This window comes from Acomys russatus, chromosome 29, assembly GCF_903995435.1.
Source record: "Acomys russatus chromosome 29, mAcoRus1.1, whole genome shotgun sequence".
Taxonomy (NCBI): Eukaryota; Metazoa; Chordata; class Mammalia; order Rodentia; family Muridae; genus Acomys; species Acomys russatus.
Genome location: NC_067165.1, coordinates 26,856,796 through 26,877,561, shown reverse-complemented (window position 1 = coordinate 26,877,561; position 20,766 = coordinate 26,856,796). Strand labels below are relative to the sequence as shown.

Genomic DNA, 20,766 nt, shown 5'->3' with positions numbered 1-20,766 from the left:
TGGCCAAGGCTACACAGAGAAACTCTGCCTCGAAAAACCAAAAAAAAAAAAAAAAAAGAAAAGAAAGAAATTCTCTGGAAACTCCCCAACACCCTTCCCTGCCAAGAATAGCCCCCAAGACCAACAGCCCCTGCAATAGCCAATAATATTTAGACAAGCACCCTTAGCGACCACCAGAGCCAATCCTAACATAGGACACGCAGCCCCTCCTAACCTTTGCGGTTTTAGCCTTTAAGAGCAGTCTGTAACAGTGACTCGGGGTGTGCCTCCCTCCCAAGTGAGTGCTGAGGTCCCCTGACACGCATCAGTAATAAACCTTGTGCTTTTGCATCAACACTGTGGTCCTCAAGTGGTCTCTCCCGATGACCCCCTACCCGAGTGGACTCTAGGGTCCAACATTGGGATGAGGGCTGAAGAGATGGCTCAGCAGTTAAGAGCACTGACTGCTCTTCCAAAGGAGCCAGGTTCAGTTCTCAATACCCACATGGCAGCTCACAGCTGTTTGTAACTCCAAGACTGGACACCCTCACACAGACATACACGCAGGTGAAAACACTAATGGGCCTAGAATAAAAATAAATACATTGTATATATAAAAAAGAGTGCTGGGGGCTGGAGAGATGGCTCAGAGGTTAAGAGCACTGCCTGCTCTTCCAAAGGTGGCTCACAACCATCTACAATGAAATCTGGTGCCATCTTGCTGTGCAGGTGTACATGCAGACAGAACGATGTATACTAAATAAACAAATCTTAAAAAAAGGAGTGCTAGGATTATCGATGAGTGAGTGCTACCATTTCTGGTTTAAATTTAGGTTTTTGTATTCACACACCTCCAACTAGCATTTAAGGCCCTTTGGTGGCCAAAGCCAGGCAATGAATTCATTCTTGTTACTGCTCCTCAGGGAGAGGACCACGAGTGGATGGTGCTTCGCTGTTTTTTTTTTTGTTTTTTGTTTTTTTTTTTTTTTTTAGATTAAGGAGGCTGGGTTAGTCTACAAAGTGAGCTCAGGACAGCCAAGGCTACACAGAGAAACCCTGTCTTGAAAATCCAAACAGGAAAAAAAAAAAAAATGGAGGCTAGGTTGAATTGAACCGTCTTCTATTCTACTGGATAATTTTAAAGCATACTGCAAAGTTCGTATCATTTTGCTTCAAGTTCTTCAGTATTTCTCTCGAGAAGGTGAGACTCCAATAAGGCATCTTGCGATACAGCTGTGGTTTCCGTAGGGTCCTCCTGCAAGATCTCCTTCCAGTGCTGACTGGGTAAGTCTCCCCTCCAGTCAAGCTCACGCCCTGCTGGCCAAAGGAGAGAAAGCAAAAGAGCAGCTCGCAGCAACCCGCCAGGGAGGGAGAGCTTGGAACACAGGTAGCAGCCAGACGGGAAGTTCTGCCCAGACACGTGGCTGGCCACAAGTTGATGGGAAACTGCGGCGCAGACAGACCTGGAGGAGCGTTGGCCGCCGCGGAGTGATCCTGAGGATGAAGTTGCTCCAGTGGCTGATACTCCTGTCCCCCTGGGGAGTCGCAGGGGCTGAACTAGGTAGGGCGGCGGGGGGGGGGGCGGGGTGGGGTGGGGAAATCCGGTTCGGTCTTTGTTTCCTACTGGGGACTTGGGGTGGGGTCTGGGCTTCTGGGAACAGCTCCCGGAATGCCGCAGCGGAAAATGTTAAGGCAGCATAGAGGTTAAAGTGCAGAGAGCTAGCCAGGCAGCAGGGCTGTTTGTCTGGTGTAGCTCGGAGCAGCCTAGGAGTCATGAAACACTGTTCCAAAACAAAACAAAAACAAAAACAAAACAAAACAAAAGGCTCCTTGAGCCAGAGGATTTTAAGCGGGAGCAGTAGCCTGTCAGGGGCAGGACACTGATTTTGCCAGATGGGACACTGGCTGAGTTGGCTTAGGGCCAGCCACTGAGTGGAAGCAGGGAAGAGTCATGAACTCATTCCGGACACTGATGGAAGGCTCAGGTGTAGCTCTGTGGTCCAGTGGTTGTCCAAATGAGTGGTTCCTTCCTTGGGACTCCAACAGAGAAACACCCCCCCCCCCAGAGAAACACACACACACACACACACACACACACACACACACACACACACACACACACACACACACACACACACACACACACACACACACACACACACACACACACACACACACACACACACACACACACACACCCCCCCCCCCCCCCGCTGGCTAAGGGCTGGAGAGATGGCTCAGCGGACAAAGGTGTTTGCCACCAAGACTTACAGAGGGAGTTCAGCTCCCCAAGCCCACATGATGGAAGGTGAGAACCTAGTCTTGTAAGTTGACTTCTGACCTCCATGCGAGTGTAATGATATATGCCCACTGTAGAAAAATGTAAAAAAACAAAACAAAATATAAGAACAAAAGCATTAGCTAAAAGCTCATCTCTGTGTCCCAGTGTGAGTGTAGGAACCAGGAAGAAAGCAGAAAAGAAAACGTGGGTCTTCAAAGAAGAAGCATTTTTTTTTTTTTTGTCCCTCAGTTGGGACAAAACAGCAACCAAGGAGAAAACCAGTGGAAGCGAAAAAAATGCATAGTACTCCAAGGTGACCTTGGAGGCTTTTGTTTATTTATTTATTTATTTGGTGCTTTTGTTTGTTTAACTGTTTTTTGAAACAGGGTTTCTCTGTGTAGCCTTGGCTGTCCTGGACTGCCTTCATAGACGAGGCTGGCCTCGAACTCACAGCGATCCACCTGCCTCTGCCTCCTGAGTGCTGGGGTTAAAGGCGTGCGCCACCACACCTGGCATATTTTTATTTATTTATTTTTTTTAAGCCGAGGTCTCACTGTGTGGCCCTGGCTAGCCACACTTGCTATGTAGATCAGTCTGGCTTTGTGAATTACAACTCAGAAAAGCAGGCGGGCCTAGTGGGGAGATCTGCAAGCCACAGCTTAGTGTCTTAGGTGTGGGTGGTTTGCCTGCATGCCTGTGTACCACATGTGTGCCTGGTGCCCCAAGGGGACCGAAAGATGCCATCGGATGCCCTGGAACTGGAGTTATAGACAATTGTGAGCTGCCATGGGGGTGCTGGGAACTCAACCACGGTCCTCTGTGAGAGCAGCCAGTGCCCTTAACCACTAAGCTACCTCTTCAGACTCTGTACTCATGATTTTTTAATTTTTAATTTAATTTAATTTTTTTATTTTTTATTTTTGCCAAATACTTAGCTTCTTGAGTATTTTACACCGAAAAACTGAACTGGAGAGTAGCAACCACCCCAGGACTAGGCTGTCCAAGTGTGCCATTTGTAATGTGGCACTTTGAAGAAACAGCCCACTAAGGAAGAGAGCAGGGGCACTTAACAGTTGTTGAGCGTCAAACACACAGAGATCTGCCTGCCTCTGCCTCCTGAGTGCTGGGATTAAAGTCCTGCACCACCACCGCCTGGCGGAAAACTGTCTTTTTTAAAAAAATAAATGTTTTTTACAGATTTATTTGTTTATTTTGTGTGTATGAGCAAAGCAGCAGCTGGACTGTGTGATGGAGGCAAAGTGACCTTCCTTGACCTTTCCCACAGTACCTAACTTTTAATCTCAGAGAATCCTCTTTTGGGGCAGTTGACGAAGTGACAACCATTTACATATCCTGCCAGCACCTGGCTCTGCAGGCACAGCCATTAACAGTTGGGATATACAGGGGCAAGGCGGGCTGGTGGCTTAAATTTTTTATTACATTTATTTATTTGGCGTGTGTGTGTGTGTGTGTGTGTGTGTGTGTGTGTGAGCTTGTGTCAGGATGCACATGTGGAAGTCAAAGGACAATTTACAAAAGTCAGTTTTCAGCCAGGCACGGCGGCTCATACCTTTAACCCCAGCACTTGGGAGACAGAGGCAGGCGGATCGCTGTGAGTTCGAGGCCAGTCTGGTGTACAAAGTGAATCTAGGACAGCCATGACTACGCAGAGAAACTCTGTCTGGAAAACCCAAAACCAAAAACCAAAACCAAAACCAAAACCAAAACCAAAACCAACCAACCAACCAACCAAAAAAAAAAAAAAAAAAAAAAAAAAAAAACCCCAAAAAACAAAACAAAAAACCTCATTTTCTCTCTCCACCACATGCACCCCCTAGCATCGAACTCAGGTTTTCAGGGTTGGCAGCAGGTGTCTACCTGCGGGGCCATCTTGTCCACCCATGACGTACTTTACGGTATTACCAAGTGTCGACAGCAAAGGACTGAAGTCGGGCCAGGGGCGCTCTGTGGGTTACACACGATGGCTGATAGATTGTGGAATCAGAGAGGCACTAGACGGAGAGGGCTCCCAGAGAACCTGTTTCTAACTTACCATCTAGCACTTCAGGGCCTAGAAGAGGGAAGGGGAGGGGAAGGGGATAGGAGAAGGGTCACCAGGCAGAGGCAGTGTGGCCTTGGGAATGGCCCAAAGGCTGGTGTCTTCATCCCCTTAGGAGGCTTAACCCACTCCTGCTTCTCTTCCTAGCCAGGCCCCCTCGGAGAGAACCGTCATCTGTCCCCCCTTTGCTCTGGGGCGTCCCCAGTCTCATTTTATCAGTGAGGAGACCGAGGCTCGGTGGGGGTGGGGTGGGGGGGGGAGTCACGCGTCCCCATTGCCTGTGGGAACGAGGGTGGTTTGACAACCAAGGTTTCCAAACACCCTCGCTCTCTCTTCAGCTACAACCTCTCTGCCTCAGAAACCTTTTGCCTTTGAAAAGCTACGTGACCTCGGTGTTGGTGAAAGTAGAGGGGAGGTCAAACGTGATGATGAAGGGGCTGGAGAGGTGGCTGAATGCTTCCGAGCGCTTGCTGCTTCTGTAGAGGACTGGGTCCAGTTCCCAGCACCCACGTGGCTTCTCACAACCAGTCAGAATCCCAGTGGCAAGGGGTTCCAGCTTCCTCTTATGTTCTCAGAGGGTTACTGCGTGCATGTGGTGAAGATGAAATCATGCACACACACACCCCACCCCACACACCGTGCGCACGCGTGCACACCCACACACGTAAGGTAAACTACAATCTACAAGCAGTGACTGTCTTCCTCTGTTGCTCTCCATCTACTCCTTTGAGGAAGGGCCTTGTGTTTCTCATCCAGGCTGGAAGCCAGCAAGCCCAGCCATCCTCCTGCTCTTCCGGGGACACAGGACAGAAGTTGGTGTCCGCTTGCTGCATTAGGCTGCCTAGCTTGGCCTGAAACCTGGCCACAGGCATGAGCTAATAGATGATGTCCAGGCGGCTGGAGGGCACACTAGCTTGTCCACCTGTTGAGTAGAGTGGGATACTTAATTCCTTTACTCTGGTTTTGGGGTTCGTTCCGGTAGGAGTAATTTCAAACACACTAGGGGCTGAAATCTGTGTGGAAAGGTTAAATCAATCCTATTGTGGGGCTTTTAGAGCCTCGCTTGTGGGATTCTGGGGACTTGGAGGTGTCTACATAGTGTAAGGTTGTTGGCCTTTCTGCTGGGCCAGCCTCTCGGTGTGCGCCACCACCGCCCTGCTTCTCAGCCAGCTTTTAACTTGACATTACCTCCCTCCACGTGGCTTTTTCTGCTCAGCTCAGGTTCTTCCTCCATCTTCTGTGCCTATCTGCCCTGTGGGTCTATTCTGCCTGTTCTTCCACCCCAGTTTTGGAGTGTGGGTGGGTGGGGTGGGGTGGGGTGGGGGTAAGGGCAGCTCTTTATTATGCAAATGAGCCATGCTCCTTATTCAGCCAGTTGGCCCTGGGGGCTCTGTGCCCTTCCCCACAGCAGATCGCCTTTCTTTTTTTGGGCGGGTGAGAAAGTGACAAACATTAACTATCCTGCTCTTGGCCTGACTAGCAATGAGCAATTGAGAACAGGGGGACACACTTCTTCACAGCCAGGAAATAGAAAATTCCTGGGTCATCCCAGCAAAATCCCACTATAAACAAAGATTCCATTTGGGTAAGAAAAAGAAAATCAGGCACATACCATCACCTAAGACCCCTATCTAAAACACTAGGGTACTGGGCCCCTCAGGCAGCAGTCCCATCTCCCTAGAGAGCCCGAGCCATAGGATCCCGGCCTTTGGCCATATGATCCCAGGCCTGTAACCCTCTGAACTTTGCTATCTCATCAGGAAAGTGGAGCTAGTAATTAAAACTTCCCAGGACTTTGGGCAGGGCAGCTGTAAAGAGCACCGAAGGGCTAATGAGCTGCTGAGTCACTTAGACCTTAGTGTAGGCAAGTTTAAGGTCCTTTCCTCAAATCCGGCATAGGTCAGGAGAGGTAGATAAGGCTGGGCGTGGTGGCACCTTTAATCCCAGCACTCAGGAGGCAGAGGCAGGCAGATCACTGTGAGTTTTCGAGGCCAGCCTGGTCTACAAAGTGAGTCCATGACAGCCAAGGCTACACATAGAAACCCTGTCTTGAAAAACCAAAAACCAAACCAAACCAAACCAAAGAAGATCCTGAGAGAGCGGGGCGTGGTGGAGCACATCTTTAATCCCAGCACTTAGGAGGCCTAGGCAGGCAGATCGCTGTGAGTTTGAAGCCAGCCTGGTCTACAAAGAAAGTCCAGGACAGCCAAGGATGCACAGAGAAACCCTGTCTCGAAAAACAAAATAAAACAAACAAACAAAATCCACGTGGGAGGAGGCAAAGTTTAGGAATGAGACTAGGACCTGTTTTGGTGCCACATTCAGAACCCCAAGTTCTGCTTCTTGTGGAGAAGGCTGTGAACTGTCCACTGTGAGTTTGAGGAAGTGGAGGAGGAAGTGACAGGGGTGGTGGAGGGTGAGGTAATCCTGAGGCTTCTCCCTTAATTTGGCTGGAAACCAAGGATTGAGGGCAGAGGCTGGACCTGCTTTTGATGTGCGGTCCTTCGAGAGCTGGGTGTGGCGATGTACATCCGTCTGTAGTCCTAGCACTTGGGAGCCTGAGAGAGGATTGAGGAGGGTTCAAAGCCAGCCCTCTCCAAAACAAAAAGAGAGAGAGAGAGAGAGAAACTGGCCCCATGCTCCACCTCACCTGCTTCTTCTATTTCCTTTCTCTGTATTACACCAGTTTTCTTTGGCTTGGAGAGAAACCCAGACAACCACTTCAACAAACATGCCCCCGCCCCCCGCTCCCCAACACACACAGCGTGTGCTGCCGTCCCAAATCCACATCACGGTGAGCACACCCGTGTGAGGAGCTCCCTCCCACCTGGTTGCACCCTCTTTCCCTCCTCCACTCTTGCTCATTTCTGCACAGGTTTCCCAGGGTTTGCAAGGTCTCCTAACTCATTTGTGTGGACGCCCCCTCCCACCTGGTCAGCTGTTTTGCTCTTATCTCACAGAGGCATGCCAGGCTCTGGATAGGCTCCCTGCGTGACTCCGCTTGCCCAAGGCCACAAAGCTCCTAGGTGGATCCAGAGTCTGTGTGTTTAACCTGTACACTTCTCTCACCTTTATTTGCAAATCAACCCCCCTGTAGCCCCCCCCCACTTCGCTCAGCACTTTGAGGGTCACGTGGTCTCACCCCTTATGTACCTGCTGTGGGTAATGGGATCTGAAAGTGTGAGAACTGTCGCCATAAGGTCACAGTTGGACCAAGCCCGGCTGTGGAGCTTTTTCTTGAAACCTTGTATCCAAAGGAGCCTGCGTTTACCTCAGGGCTTCTTCTTCATGTGGCACTGATGGGGGTGTTCTTTTTTCCCACAGGGAAGTTTTGGCATATCTCTGACCTGCATCTGGACCCCAACTACACCATATCCAAAGATCCCCTCCAGGTGTGCCCGTCAGCCGGATCCCAGCCTGTGCCAAATGCCGGCCTCTGGGGTGACTACCTCTGCGATTCGCCTTGGGCCCTTGTCAACTCCTCCGTCTATGCCATGAGGGAGATAGAGCCAAAGCCAGACTTCATTCTCTGGACAGGGTAAGAGTGGTCATATGCCACATGAGAGCCAGGCCCTTTACCTCCTCTGTCCCTTTTAATCCTCGCCTCAGCTGAGCACCCAGGATTTAGAGACCTTGGCACATCAGCCTGTCCTGCCTGGGGTAGACGCTGGGGAGCTGAGATGACAGAGACAGGGACTGGCGCTCAAAGGGCTCGCAGGCTTCATAGGTGAGCCCAGCCACCGGAAACGTTTCAGCCAGGGCTGTTACACAAAGAAACCCTGTCTCGAAAAACAAAACCAACCAATCAACCAACCAAACAAACAAAAAAACTGTCTAACACTCTAAAATACACAATTCGTCCGGGAGAGACATTGGGAAATCCATGATCCTACCCAGGTGCAGCATTTTTCTAGAAGCTCCTAGGCGCTCATAGAACTGAATGCCATCGGATGAGATGGTTTCCAGGGATTTTTTTTGTTTTTGTTTTTGTTTTTTTCAAGACAGGGTCTCTCTGTGTAGCCTTGGCTGTCCTGGACTCGCTTTGTAGACCAGACTAGCCTTGAACTCACAGCGATCCGCCTGCCTCTGCCTCCTGAGTGCTGGGATTAAAGGCGTGTGCCAGCACCGCCGGCTGTCCCTTGCACTTTTTGTGCCTGTCCCAACAGTCTCGCTGCTGTTTTACAGGGATGACACACCGCACGTCCCCAATGAGAGGCTAGGGGAGGCAGCTGTACTGGCAATCGTGGACCGCCTGACCAACCTCATCAGAGAGGTCTTTCCAGGTAGGACTCGGTGTCTGATGGCCAGAGTTTCCTGATCTCCCAGTGGGCCTGGCATAGGCAGCAGGAGAGCTGGAGTACAGACCTTCACTGATAACAATGGCTGCCTCAGGTTTCCCACCATTGGGCCCACAGGCTGCAACCTGGGGGAACCTGAGATGGCTGTCTACCAGTGTCCACCTCCATCTCCCTCTGCTCCTTCTAAAGGTCATAGCCATGCCCCTGCCCCCCTCCAGGGATCCACATACAGAATCAAGGTGCCAAAAATAAACAACAGCTGTATACATCAAGCACTAAGTACCAGGAGCTGCTGTGAGAAAGAATTTGGCAGGATTGAGAGCATCCGTTGTCACGACAACCGCAGACAGGCGCCGTCAGAGGTTTCCTAGTGAGAGAGGGGATGTGAGTCTTGCCATCCAGTCAGCTGGACACGGTCATGTGGAAAGTGTGGGGCTCTGTGCTCTCATATGAGCGCTGCTCTTGTGCCCATAGTCTCCTCCCTGGACACAAACCAACGTCTGCAGGAGACCCCTGGATCTGTCCAGCTTATCTAATGATGGCCTGCATGGTCCTTGAATATAGACTGGTTAATCTTCCGGCTAAGGTCGTCACTTAGGGTCTGGATGGGCTGTGGGTCCAGCACCAGCTCTAGGTCTCACTGTTCCCACTGCAGTCAGGTAATGACGAATTGGGAGTCATTTTCGGAAGAAAGATTTATTTATATTTATTGTACGTATAGGCACACTTGGAGGCCGCAGGCCACAAGAGACATCAGGTCCCAGTATAGATGGTTGTGAGCCACTATGTGGTTGCTGGGAATTGAACGCAGGACCTCTGGAAGAGCTGACGGTGCTCTAAACGAGTGAGCCATCTCTCCAGCCCTTGGGAGCCACTTTCTAGTGAGGGATTCAGACTCATACGCAATGCTGAGCCTCTTTCCTCTGGTCCACACAGCACTTCTAGAATTGAAAAAGAAAGAATGGGTAAGAAAGCATTTATTGGGGCTGGGTAGGTGGCTGGGTGGGACCTTGGCACACAGGCATGAAGACCGGAATCTGTTTAAATTCCTTACACAGACATTAGAGCTAGGGTCAGCAATGCATGTCTGCAACACTAGCACTGGGGGACAGAGGCAGGTAGATGTTGGGGCTTGCTGGCTAGCCATTGTAGACAAGATGACAGTGAGAAAATTAAAAAACTAAGATAGAGAAGTGACTGTCAGCCTTAGGCCTCCATCTACGCCCACGTGGGCTAGTGCACCCATGTGCACACACATATACACCACATACACAAAACCAAACCAGCAAACACTTCATGGACCATGACTTGACACATGTGTGGTCGTTACAGATTTTGGTTTTTCGAGACAGGGTTTCTCTCCGTAGCCCTGGCTGTCCTGGACTCGCTTTGTAGACCAGGCTGGCCTTGAACTCACAATGATCCACCTGCCTCTGCCTCCCGGGTGCTGGGATTAAAGGCGTGTGTCACCACTGCCCGGCTCTATGTCACATTTATTAAAGACCACTAACATCGAAGATGCCATTGGCTATAAGGTAAATCATGTTTTATATGGCCATGAAAAAAAGTGCTACCAGTTAAAGAACGACATGGTCCTTTCTTACAGCCGCGTGGGAAGGACATGTCTTATTTTGAGAGGTGTTAAAAATGAGAGCAGAGGGGGCTGGAGAGATGATGGCTCAGCGGTTAAGAGCACTGAGGGGTCTCCCAGAGGACTCAGGTTCAATCCCCAGCACCCACATGGCAGCTCCCAACTGTCTGTAACTCCAGAATCTGACACCCTCACACAGACATGCAGGCAAAACACCAATGCACATAAGAAAAAAAAAAAGAGAGAGAGAGAGAGAGAGAGCACAGTGGAAGATACCAGAGAGACTTAAAACACGGGCCAGCAGAACCGTTCTCTCATTCTGTAGACGTACGCTGTGCTACAGAGAGGTCAGAGAACTCATTCACAAAGCACAAGGGGCTCAGTGGTAGAGTGCCTGCCTGCCTGCTATGTGCAGGCCCTGGGTTGTATCTTCAGCCTGCAAAAACAAACCAATCGAACACAAGCCCCAGAGGGGTGGAGGTGGGGAGAAGGAGGGGCTGACCTGGGAGTTTTCCTTCTGTAGCTTTAGTCCACTGGTGTTTCCTGCCTTCAACGTTGCACATTGGCCCTGGCTGCTCTAGTGTAGCAGAGAGAGGCTAAGAAGATCGGTGGACAAGACAAGGCCAGAAAAGGCAGCAACGAAACCAGGCCTTAAGTTTGACTTTCCCTGAAGCCAGGCCATCTTGTCCGGAATCTAATTTTCTTTTTTTTGTTTTTTGTTTTTGTTTTCTAGACAGAGTTTCTCTGTGTAGCCCTTGGCTGTCCTGGACTCACTCTGTAGACCAGGCTGGCCTCAAACTCACAGAGATCTGTCTGCCTCTGCCTCCCGAGTGCTAGGATTTTTTGTTTGTTTTTTTCGAGACAGGGTCTTTCTGTGAGCCTTGGCTGTCCTGGACTCACTTTGTAGACCAGGCTGGCCTTGAACTCACAGCGATCTACCTGCCTCTGCCTCCTGAGTGCTGGGATTAAAGGCATGTGCCACTACCGCCTGGCTTCAAGTGCTAGGATTAAAGGTGTGTGCCACAATGCCCAGCCAGGGTCTAATTTCTGCCTGTGAAAACGGTGGGAATTAAGAGGCCCACCCCAAGGCCCACTCCAGGAGAGTTTATTCGCTCATTCAGTCAATCAACAGATATTTACTGAGCTACTAGTGTGGAAAGTCAGGGCACGCGATGAGTAAGATGTAGGTCACACCTTCATGTAGCCTTTGCTTATACGGAACCTGGCCCACAGCGGAGGTGAACAGTGTGGGGGAATCGACTCCTTCCCTCTCATCAGCATTTGGAATGCCAGGGGTTAGTGTTTTCTCTCACGTGGGTCCTCCTCCTCCTCCTTCTGAGGTTCTGGGGCTGAACCTAGGGACTCTTGCTTCCTGAGTGAGGCAGGCACTCTTCCAAGGGCTGTAACCGGAGCCCATTTTAAGACCAGGTTTCACTAGGTTCAACAGGTTGCCCTTGAACTCACCTGTAGCAGAGGAAAGACTTGAATTTGCAGTCTTCTCACTTCGGCCTTAGCTGGAATAATAATAATAATAATAATAATAATAATAATAATAATAATAATAATAATAATAATGATGATGATGATGATGATGATAATAATAATATCATATATACTTTTTTATATGATGATGGTGATGAGACAGGGTCTCTCTGTGTAGCCTTGGCTGTCCTGGACTCACTTTGTAGACCAGGCTGGCCTCAAACTCACAGAGATCCGCCTGCCTCAGCCTCCCCCAAGTGCTGGGATTAAAGGTGTGCATCACATGCCTAGCTTTTCCCAAGAATCTTCTTTTGTTGTCGTCAATTGTTAAATATTTATTAAGCACCTACTGCCTGTCAGACACAGCGACTAAATGACCTCGAGGTACCGGAACAGGTCTGCAATTCCAGCAGTTAGGTAGAGGCAGGAGGATGCCAAGTTCAAGGTCAGCCTGGCCTTCACTGTGAGATCTAGCCTCAGGATAAAACCCAAAACAAACACAACCCACCTGCCACCACAACTCACTACACAAAAAGCGAGCACGAGGCTGTCTATAAGGAGGCGGTCGTTTGGGCTCCCCTAAACATTTTAGTCACGTTCACGGGGCACCAGAAGGAGGGATTCCCCTACCCCACCTCCGCTCCACGTCTCTGTTGCCCCTCCCACAGCAAGTGCTCCTCACACATCTAACTCTTCGCTCTTTATTACAGTCTCGGCCTGGTTCCCAGGTCCACTCTGGCATATGGCAGGTGTGCAATAGAGCATTTGTTGACTCACCTGAATGAGGGAAAATCCAAAGCCCTCTTCCCGGGAGCAAGCTGATGTGTAATTGATAAGAAGGCAAGTGGGCCAATCACCATAAGGAATCGCTTATCACCCTCATCATCTGAGGGCCCCCTTGCTGGTCAGGGGACCCCCTGCTAGGACGATAGGGTTCAGAAATGAGATGAGACAGTTTATGACTCTTCCCTTCCGGGTTCTAAGTGAAGCCCGGCCAGAGGCTGTCTAGGTGTGGTTTTCTGTCTATCTTTGTTTTTCTCTCATCTGCCTTCCCCTCTGGCTTTGAGGGCCAGTGACTGCTGAAGAAAGAGGGCTAGGTGCTTTTGTCTATTTTTGTTTTTTTGTTTTTTGTTTTTGTTTTTTTTTGAGACAGGGTTTCTCTGTGTAGCCTTGGCTGTCCTGGACTTGCTTTGTAGACCAGGCTGGCCTCGAACTCACAGTGATCCACCTGCCTCTGCCTCCAGATTGCTGGGATTACAGGCGTGCGCCACCACGCCCGGCCCTGCCTATTTTCTTAATATTTCTTCTTTTTTCTTTCAGATACCAAAGTCTATGCTGCTCTGGGAAATCATGACTTTCACCCTAAAAACCAGTTCCCAGCAGAGAGCAACAACATTTACAATCAGGTGGCGGGAATGTGGCGGTCCTGGCTTAGCAACGAGTCCTTCGCTCTCTTCAAAGGAGGTATTCTGGCACTTGTTACCATAGGGACACATACTGTGTGTCAGGCAGGGTCTGATCCGGTTTTGTCTTCACAGCAAGCTCTGAAATAGTGCAGGGCTTTATCCCCATGTCACAGCCCAGGGGATTGAGGCAGAGGTCACACGGCTTGGCAAGTCCGAGCTAACTCAGAGCAGTAAAAGGGGGGGACCCTAAGCCAGGAAGGGCCAGGCACTGCTCTGGGCAACCCTGCTGGACCCTCCTAGCAACCCTAGGGCAGCTCTGGGAACTTTAGCTCATGCTGACTTGAGGCTGGGCAACTATTGGCCTTGTGGGCCGGCTGGTGGGCAGCACTCTGGCACAGCTCTTCTGTTTCTCTAAAAGTAGGTGTTGCTGGTCTTTGCTACTTTTCTGCTTCTTCTTTTTCCCACCCTTTCCCACCCCCTTCCCAATTTCATCCCTTAACACCAGATGGAGAGAAACGAGAAAAGAGCGGGGAGAGGAATTAGGAAAATCCCTGAATCGAATTTCTTTTCTTTGGTTTCTTCTTTGGCCACAGCTACTAACAAACCCCAAACAACCTCTCTAAATGACCAACAACCATAGACACCTCCTCTCGGGGCCCTCGGATTTATATACTCTCTGAAAAGTTCTCAGAATTCCAAATGTCACACAATTGCAGAAATTATCTGTGGCTGGAAAACCCACAGGCCTCTGCCAGAGCACAAGGCAAATCATAGTCAGCCCCCACATCCCCACACCTGGGATTAAAACAAAAGCACGTTCTTATAATATTTGTGGGGTCATCTTGTGCTTGTTTTATTTTTAGAGACAGGGTCTCTCTGTGTAGAGTTAGCTGCCCTGGAACTCGGCTTGAACTCACAGAGATCTGCCTGCCTCTGCCTCCCCAGTGCTGGGATTAAAGGGATGCACCGCCACAGACAGGCTATTTCTGTGTTTTGTTTTTTTTTTTTCTGAGACTGCATTTCTCTGGGTAGCCTGGCTGTCCTGAACTCACTTTGTAGACCAGGCTGGCCTCAAACTCACAGAGATCCACCTGCCTCTGCCTCCTTGAATGCTGGAATTAAAGGCTATGTTTCTTTCTTTCTTTCTTTTTTCTTTTTTTTTTTTGGTTTTTCGAGACAGGGTTTTTCTGTGTAGTCTTGGCTATCCTGAACTTGCTTTGTAGACCAGGCTGGCCTCGACCTTACAGAGATCCTCCTGCCTCTGCCTCCCGAGTGCTGGGATTAAAGGCGTGCGCCACCAATGCCCAGCACTATTTGTGTGTGTGTGTGTTTTTTGAAGAAACCAAAATTCCAGAATTCTCACTACAAGTGGGGTGTTTAACAGTGTCTCTGTCCCCATGTAGTAACATGTCCAGTGTGACCACCAGATGTGTCTTTGAACATTGACAGACGTCCCTTGGGGACCACATGACTCAGCTGAGAATGACTGATGTACAGACTTAGCCTGCACTTTCTTCCCTGACCTTCCTTCCCCTCCTGTTGCTGGGACTCCTCGGTGGTCAGACCATAGCGCAGCGGGCACAGAAGCCCATTGACTAAATAGGTCAGCTGCTGAGGCAGGGAGCTGGGTGGAAGAGGGTCAGTAGGAGGTCTACGTAGAGACTACAAGTCATTGTTAGTTTCTAGATTTAGATTAGATTAGATTTGAATTCGATTTAGATTAGATTGTTAGTCCATTTTCCCGATGAGGATACTGAGCACAGAAAAGGAACTTTTCCAAGTGGTACAGCTGATCAATGATAGAACCAGAACCTTTGCTCTTACCATGCCTCTCTTATGGGAAGGGAGGGAGGGATCCTGGGAAAGAGGTCAGAAATTGAGGATGCAAGGTGGCTGAGCATCCCCCCTCCCCCGCCTCCTTCAGACTCTCCTTGGCTGTGACATCCTAGGTGCCTTCTATTCTGAGAAGTTGCCGGGTCCCGGCAAGGCAGGGCGAGTTGTGGTCCTCAACACCAACCTGTACTACAGCAGCAATGAGCAGACAGCCGGCATGGCTGACCCTGGCCAGCAGTTCCGGTGGCTGGGAGATGTGCTGAGCAATGCATCTCGGGACGGGGAGATGGTAAGCGCTCCTGCTTCTTCCTGTGCTCCCGGCTTACTTCCTGAAATAAGTCTCCCACCAGGCACAGATTTACACATCCACTGGGGATGTTCACATCCCAGAGGGCCCTGCATCAACGTAGCCCCAAAAGAGGCTTCCTCCAACCACAACGGCCCTGTCAGCCTGGTGTCCAAGCTGCAGTTTGATGCCAAAACTCATTCATGCTAGCTATTTATTTGTTTGCTTGTTTTCTTTTCTTTCTTTCTTTCTTTCTTTCTTTCTTTCTTTCTTTCTTTCTTTCTTTCTTTCTTTCTTCTTTCTTTCTTTCTTTCTTTCTTTCTTTCTTTCTTTCTTTCTTTCTTTCTTTCTTTCTTTCTTTTTGGCTGTCCTGGACTCCCTTTGTAGACCAGGCTGGCCTCGAACTCACAGCGATCTGCCTGCCTCTGCCTCCCGAGTGCTGGGATTTAAAGGCGTGCACCACCACTGCCTGGCTGCTTGTTTTGTTTTTTGAGGACAAGGGTTTCTCTGTGGAGCCTTGCCTGTCCTGGACTCACTTTGCAGACTGGGCTGTCCTTGAACTCCCAGCGATCCTCCTGCCTGTCTGCCTCCTGAATGCTGGCTAAGCACACGCTCTTGATACTGCCTTCGTTCTACACTTTGCAATGGTGGCGAGTGCCCAGGTGACTTAGGGTACATAAAACACAAATGCGCGCGACCCACTTAGTGTTCTCACACAGCCATGGAGGAGCTGCCCCAGCTCTGAGAAGAAATGAGCAGTCTTTGGAGGGCCAGGAAGAGTTTGCAGAGGAGGAGGCGTTTTGGGGCAACATTCAGGGGGAAGAGATACACCTAAGCTAGTCCGCCTGCCTTTGCAGACATGGGCAGGGTTTTGGAAGGCAGTGGGGGCTGGAAGGAGCATTTTGGATCCCGCTGCTTCTTTCTCGCAGGTGTACATTATTGGCCACGTGCCCCCGGGGTTTTTTGAGAAGACACAGGACAAGGCCTGGTTCCGAGAAAGCTTCAACGAGGCTTATCTGAAGTTGGTCCAGGAGCACCATCGCGTCATAGCGGGGCAGTTCTTTGGGCATCACCATACCGACAGCTTCCGAATGTTCTATGACAACGCAGGTACTCCCATCTCAAGGAAACAGGCCACCTGCCACCTCCTCTTCCCTTAGCCCCTTTCAGCCTGCTGTCTTTTTCCCTTAAAGGCGCCCCCATAAGCGTCATGTTTCTCACACCCGGCGTCACCCCGTGGAAGACCACATTACCCGGAGTGGACAACGGGGCCAACAATCCAGGCATCCGTCTTTTTGAGTATGATCAAGCTACACTCAACCTGCAGGTTAGGGGCCTGGGTCTGCTCGGGGGCCAGCGGTCGGGGGAAGCTAAACATATCACAACCTTTCGTAGCCCCAGATAACCCACTTGCTGCTGACCACCGAGTCTTGGAGCCACCTACCACCAAGTCAGGGCAACTCCCCCCCCCCCCCAGGTCTTTCTTTGTCCTAGATCACTGTCACTGTCCCCTACCAGGCCTCCTTGCAGCCACAGGCAGGAGGGACTAATTTTTTTTTTTTTTTTTTTTTTTTTTTTTGGTTTTTCGAGACAGGGTTTCTCTGTGTGGCCTTGGCCATCCTGGACTCACTTTGTAGACCAGGCTGGCCTCGAACTCACAGCGATCCGCCTGCCTCTGCCTCTCGAGTGCTGGGATTAAAGGTGTACGCCACCACGCCCAGCTCGGAGGGACTAATCTTGCTAAAGCACTGACTACCCGCTTCCTCTCTGCTGCACACAAAGTCTTAAATACCTCCCAGTGCCCTCAAGAGAAAAGTGCCTCTCCTTAGGCGAGTAGCAAAGAGTTCCCACTGTCTGAGCTCAAGCCCATAGCCACCAACTAGGGCCCCAGCCCCTAACCCGTGAGCATGTCTTCACCTCCTGGGATTGTTGAAATGATAAAGAAATGCTACTTCATTTATTCATTCATCCATCCATCCATCCATTCAACAAAACATACTAAGCACGTGCCAAATGCCAGGCCCTGCTCAAAGCTCAAGACATGCTGAAACAAGCATCAGAGTAACTGCTGTCCTGCACCAAAATCCCTCCAGGAGGGAGACAGTAAACAAATAAGTAAACGAAATGGCAGTGTGGCAGCTGGGCCTGCTGGCATAGGACTGTAATACCGGGCACTTGGGGAGGCTGTGGCCCAGGAGTGAAGTTTAAAACCAGCCTGGGCTACATAGTAAATTCAAGACCAGGCAGGAACCTAGTAAGAAGACCTTGTCTAGGAAGGGGTGTGCAAGTGGGGTGGGAGCGATGCCTGTAGCTCAGCAGCAGCAAAGTGCTCGCTTAGCATGGAGGACACACGCGAGGTTGAAGAAAGAAAACGGAGGGTATAGGCGATGATTTTGGACTGTGTGGGCTGCGTTACATAGATGAGCAAGGGAAATGTCAGAAGTAAGGAGGCTTTTTGAGTTCTGTGTAAACCGGGTGAGCCTGCTGGGTTTGTAGGGAAAGGAGAGGGAGCAGCCAAGTCAAGAGGTCCTGGGGTGAGAGGGGGTTTGGTATCTCAGGGGAGGAACGCTGGAGGGTGGGTGACGTCAGAGAGCTCGGGGAGAGAGAAGAGAGGCAGGAGGCCAGGTCAAGCTCATGGGGAGAAGTCTGGATCTGGACAGCTGGGGACAAAAGTGTCAACTGTTCTGATTCAGTTTCATAAAACCACCATGTGTTCTGGGCAAAGAGCGGGCTGCTGTGACCCAGGTCTGGGAAACACCAGCTGCCACAGGGTGGTGGTGGCTGGGGCCGGGTGCTGGGAAGTATTGATCTTAAAGGATTTCAGAGGCTGAGGAGCCAGAATTTGCTGACAGACACTTGATGCAACCTTTCTTTCTTCTATTTATTTATTTAAAATTATTTATTTATTTACTTACTTATTTTCAGGTTTTCAAGACAGGGTCTCTTCGTGTGATAGCCCTGGTTGTCCTGGACTCTCTTTGCAGACCAGGCTGGCCTGGAACTCACAGAGATCCTCTGCCTCCAGAGTGCTGGGATTAAAGGCGCTGCTGCTGCTGCCACTGCCACGCCCCCCAACTTTTTTTTCCTTCTTCTTTTTTAAAAAATAATTATTTTTATGGTGTTTTGCCTACATGTAGATCTAAGTGAGGGTGGGTGTCAAATCCCTGGAAACTGGAGTTGCTGGGAATTGAACCCTGGTCCTCTGGAAGATTATCCAGTACTCCTAACTGCTGAGCCATCTCTCTAGCCTTGATACAACCTTTCTGCCTCTGTCTCCTGAGTGCGGGGATCACAATTGTGAGCCACAGTTCCCTGCTGGATCTGAGAGACAGAGAGAGAGAGAGAGAATACAAACCCAGTTCCTCATAGTTGTCCAGAAAGTGCCTTTGGGAGGGGAAGGATGGCTCAGTGGTTATCAGTATATGCTGCTCTCATAGACCACTCATACCAGGCAGCCCACAACTGCCGATAGCGCTAGTTCCGGAGAATCTGACACCTTCCTCTGGCTTCTGTGGGTACCTGCATACATACATGTACACACACTCTACTTCACAAATTAAAAAACAAACAGCCAGGCGTGGTGGCGCACACCTTTAATCCCAGCACTCAGGAGGCAGAGGCAGGTGGATCGCTGTGAGTTCAAGGCCAGCCTGGTCTACAAAGGGAGTCCAGGACAGCCAAGGCTATACAGAGAAACTCTATCTTGAAAAACCAAAACCAAAACAAAACCAACCAACCAAACAAAAACCCTCTTAAACACAAAGCCATCTCTCCTGCTCAGGTCTGAGGATTGAAAAAACAAAATATAATGTGTGAGTGTGACTTGACAAAGTTAGTGTTTGCCTTCCATCATGTGGACTCTGGGGAGCCACACTGCTGGCCCCAGGCCTGAGGATTTTTAGGAGTATGTCCTGTTGCTTGCATGCTCATGTCATTGCTTCTGTGCACTGGAAGTCACAGGACAGAGAGGACTTCGTGCAGTGATGTCACATGCCTGGCACACACAGTTCCTGCCCAGTCACTGAACTCCTCTTACCTCTCTGTGGCAGCCAGTCGCTAGTTCTGAAGGCACTGCTGAGTCCTAGAGGCTCTTGTTTGAATGTGAACCCCCTGTCAGCCACAGTTCTCTAACCTCTGCCAGCCAGGCGCCTCCCCTACCCCTACCGCCCTGCCGCCGCCAGGATCACTCCCGTCCATTTTGTAAAGATACTATCAGAACTTCCCTGATGAGCATGTGGTTGGTGCCTGTCTGTTTGGTGGGGCAGGAAACATTGAGGAAAGTCATCCAGGATCTAATCCCACCCCTGCCACTGAATGCTTGAATACTCTAGAAAGGTAATATTACTTATGCAATACCATGATGGTGACACCAACATCCTGGTTTCTGAGCATGTTGCTCCATTCTGGTGGGGGAAGGCACGGCAGAGTCAATGGTGGCGGAAGTGTGTGTGGCGTGGATCAGGGACTCCTGGCAACGGATCCAGGGCACGCTTCAAAGGTCTTACTTTTGCCAGCTAGAATTCACTTCCTAAGAATTCTACAGCCACCCAAAATAGGTGGGCACTTCAGATTCAAAGGATAACAACCCCTTTTCCCTCCGTGTCCTCATCCATCCGAACCAAGCACATGCCAACAAGCAAAAGCAGTTATGGTCGATCTAGAGAGCCTGGGGCCCAGATTGGGTTGTGGGTAGAAGTAAATCAACTGCTCGTTGCTGTCTTACGCTGTGTCTCTAATCCAGGACACGGTGACCTACTTCTTGAACCTGAGCCAGGCGAATGCCCAGAAGATCCCACATTGGGAGCAGGAATACCGCCTGACAGAAGCCTACCAGGTGCAGGATGCCAGCACCAGCTCCATGCACACGGTACTGACCCGGATCGCCAGCGAGCCTCACATCCTGCAACGTTATTACATCTATAACTCAGTCAGCTACGACCATTCGACCTGCAGTAACATCTGCCGCACCGAGCATGTGTGCGCCATGCAACAGGTGGCGTTTGACACCTACGCTACCTGCTTACATGGCCTTGGTGCCAAGCTAGTGCCTGGTTTCCTGCTGGTACTGACTCTGCTGCCAAGCCTGCTCGTATTGGTGGTGCTATGACTGTAGGCGCTGCCAGCCTACTTACCCTCTTACTGGCTTCATCTTTCTCCCGGTGAATTTGGGCAAGTACACCCAAGGGAGAGATGAACTTTGCCCGCAGTCTCCCCTGTCTGCGGAGAGCAAACTGGGATGGGACATTTGGATTCACCAGAGAGGTTCCAAGGGAGCACGTTTCTTCCAAGTTTCACGTTTTTTTCCCACAAAACATGCTCGTGGTACACGTCTTTGTGCATTATTCCTTTCAATACATACGTATCAAACTACTGTGCACTCGATCACCGCAGTAAAATGAGCGGCCAGGAAGACGGGCCCCCGGAGATCCTGTGCTCGAGGCTTTGAACCGGGCGTCCCCTAGGTACTTTTCTGGTTTGGTTTTGCAATAGTGCAACCCTGAGGGATCGCCGCTGTGGCCCGGAGGACTGTAGGCCATCCATTGTTGCTTCC

At 50.3% G+C, this 20,766-nt stretch overlaps 1 protein-coding gene across 1 annotated transcript; it reads left to right on the top strand.

Annotated features, from left to right (window-relative positions):
- The first annotated feature begins 1,353 nt into the window (after positions 1 to 1,353).
- Positions 1,354 to 20,548, top strand: Smpdl3b (sphingomyelin phosphodiesterase acid like 3B). Its single transcript, XM_051171725.1, has 8 exons — positions 1,354 to 1,540; positions 7,644 to 7,857; positions 8,505 to 8,602; positions 13,011 to 13,154; positions 15,046 to 15,218; positions 16,145 to 16,325; positions 16,409 to 16,542; positions 19,957 to 20,548. Exons 1-8 carry the CDS (start codon positions 1,480 to 1,482, stop codon positions 20,320 to 20,322), a joined length of 1,371 nt encoding a protein of 456 aa, XP_051027682.1. The 5' UTR covers positions 1,354 to 1,479; the 3' UTR covers positions 20,323 to 20,548.
- The last annotated feature ends 218 nt before the right edge of the window (positions 20,549 to 20,766 follow it).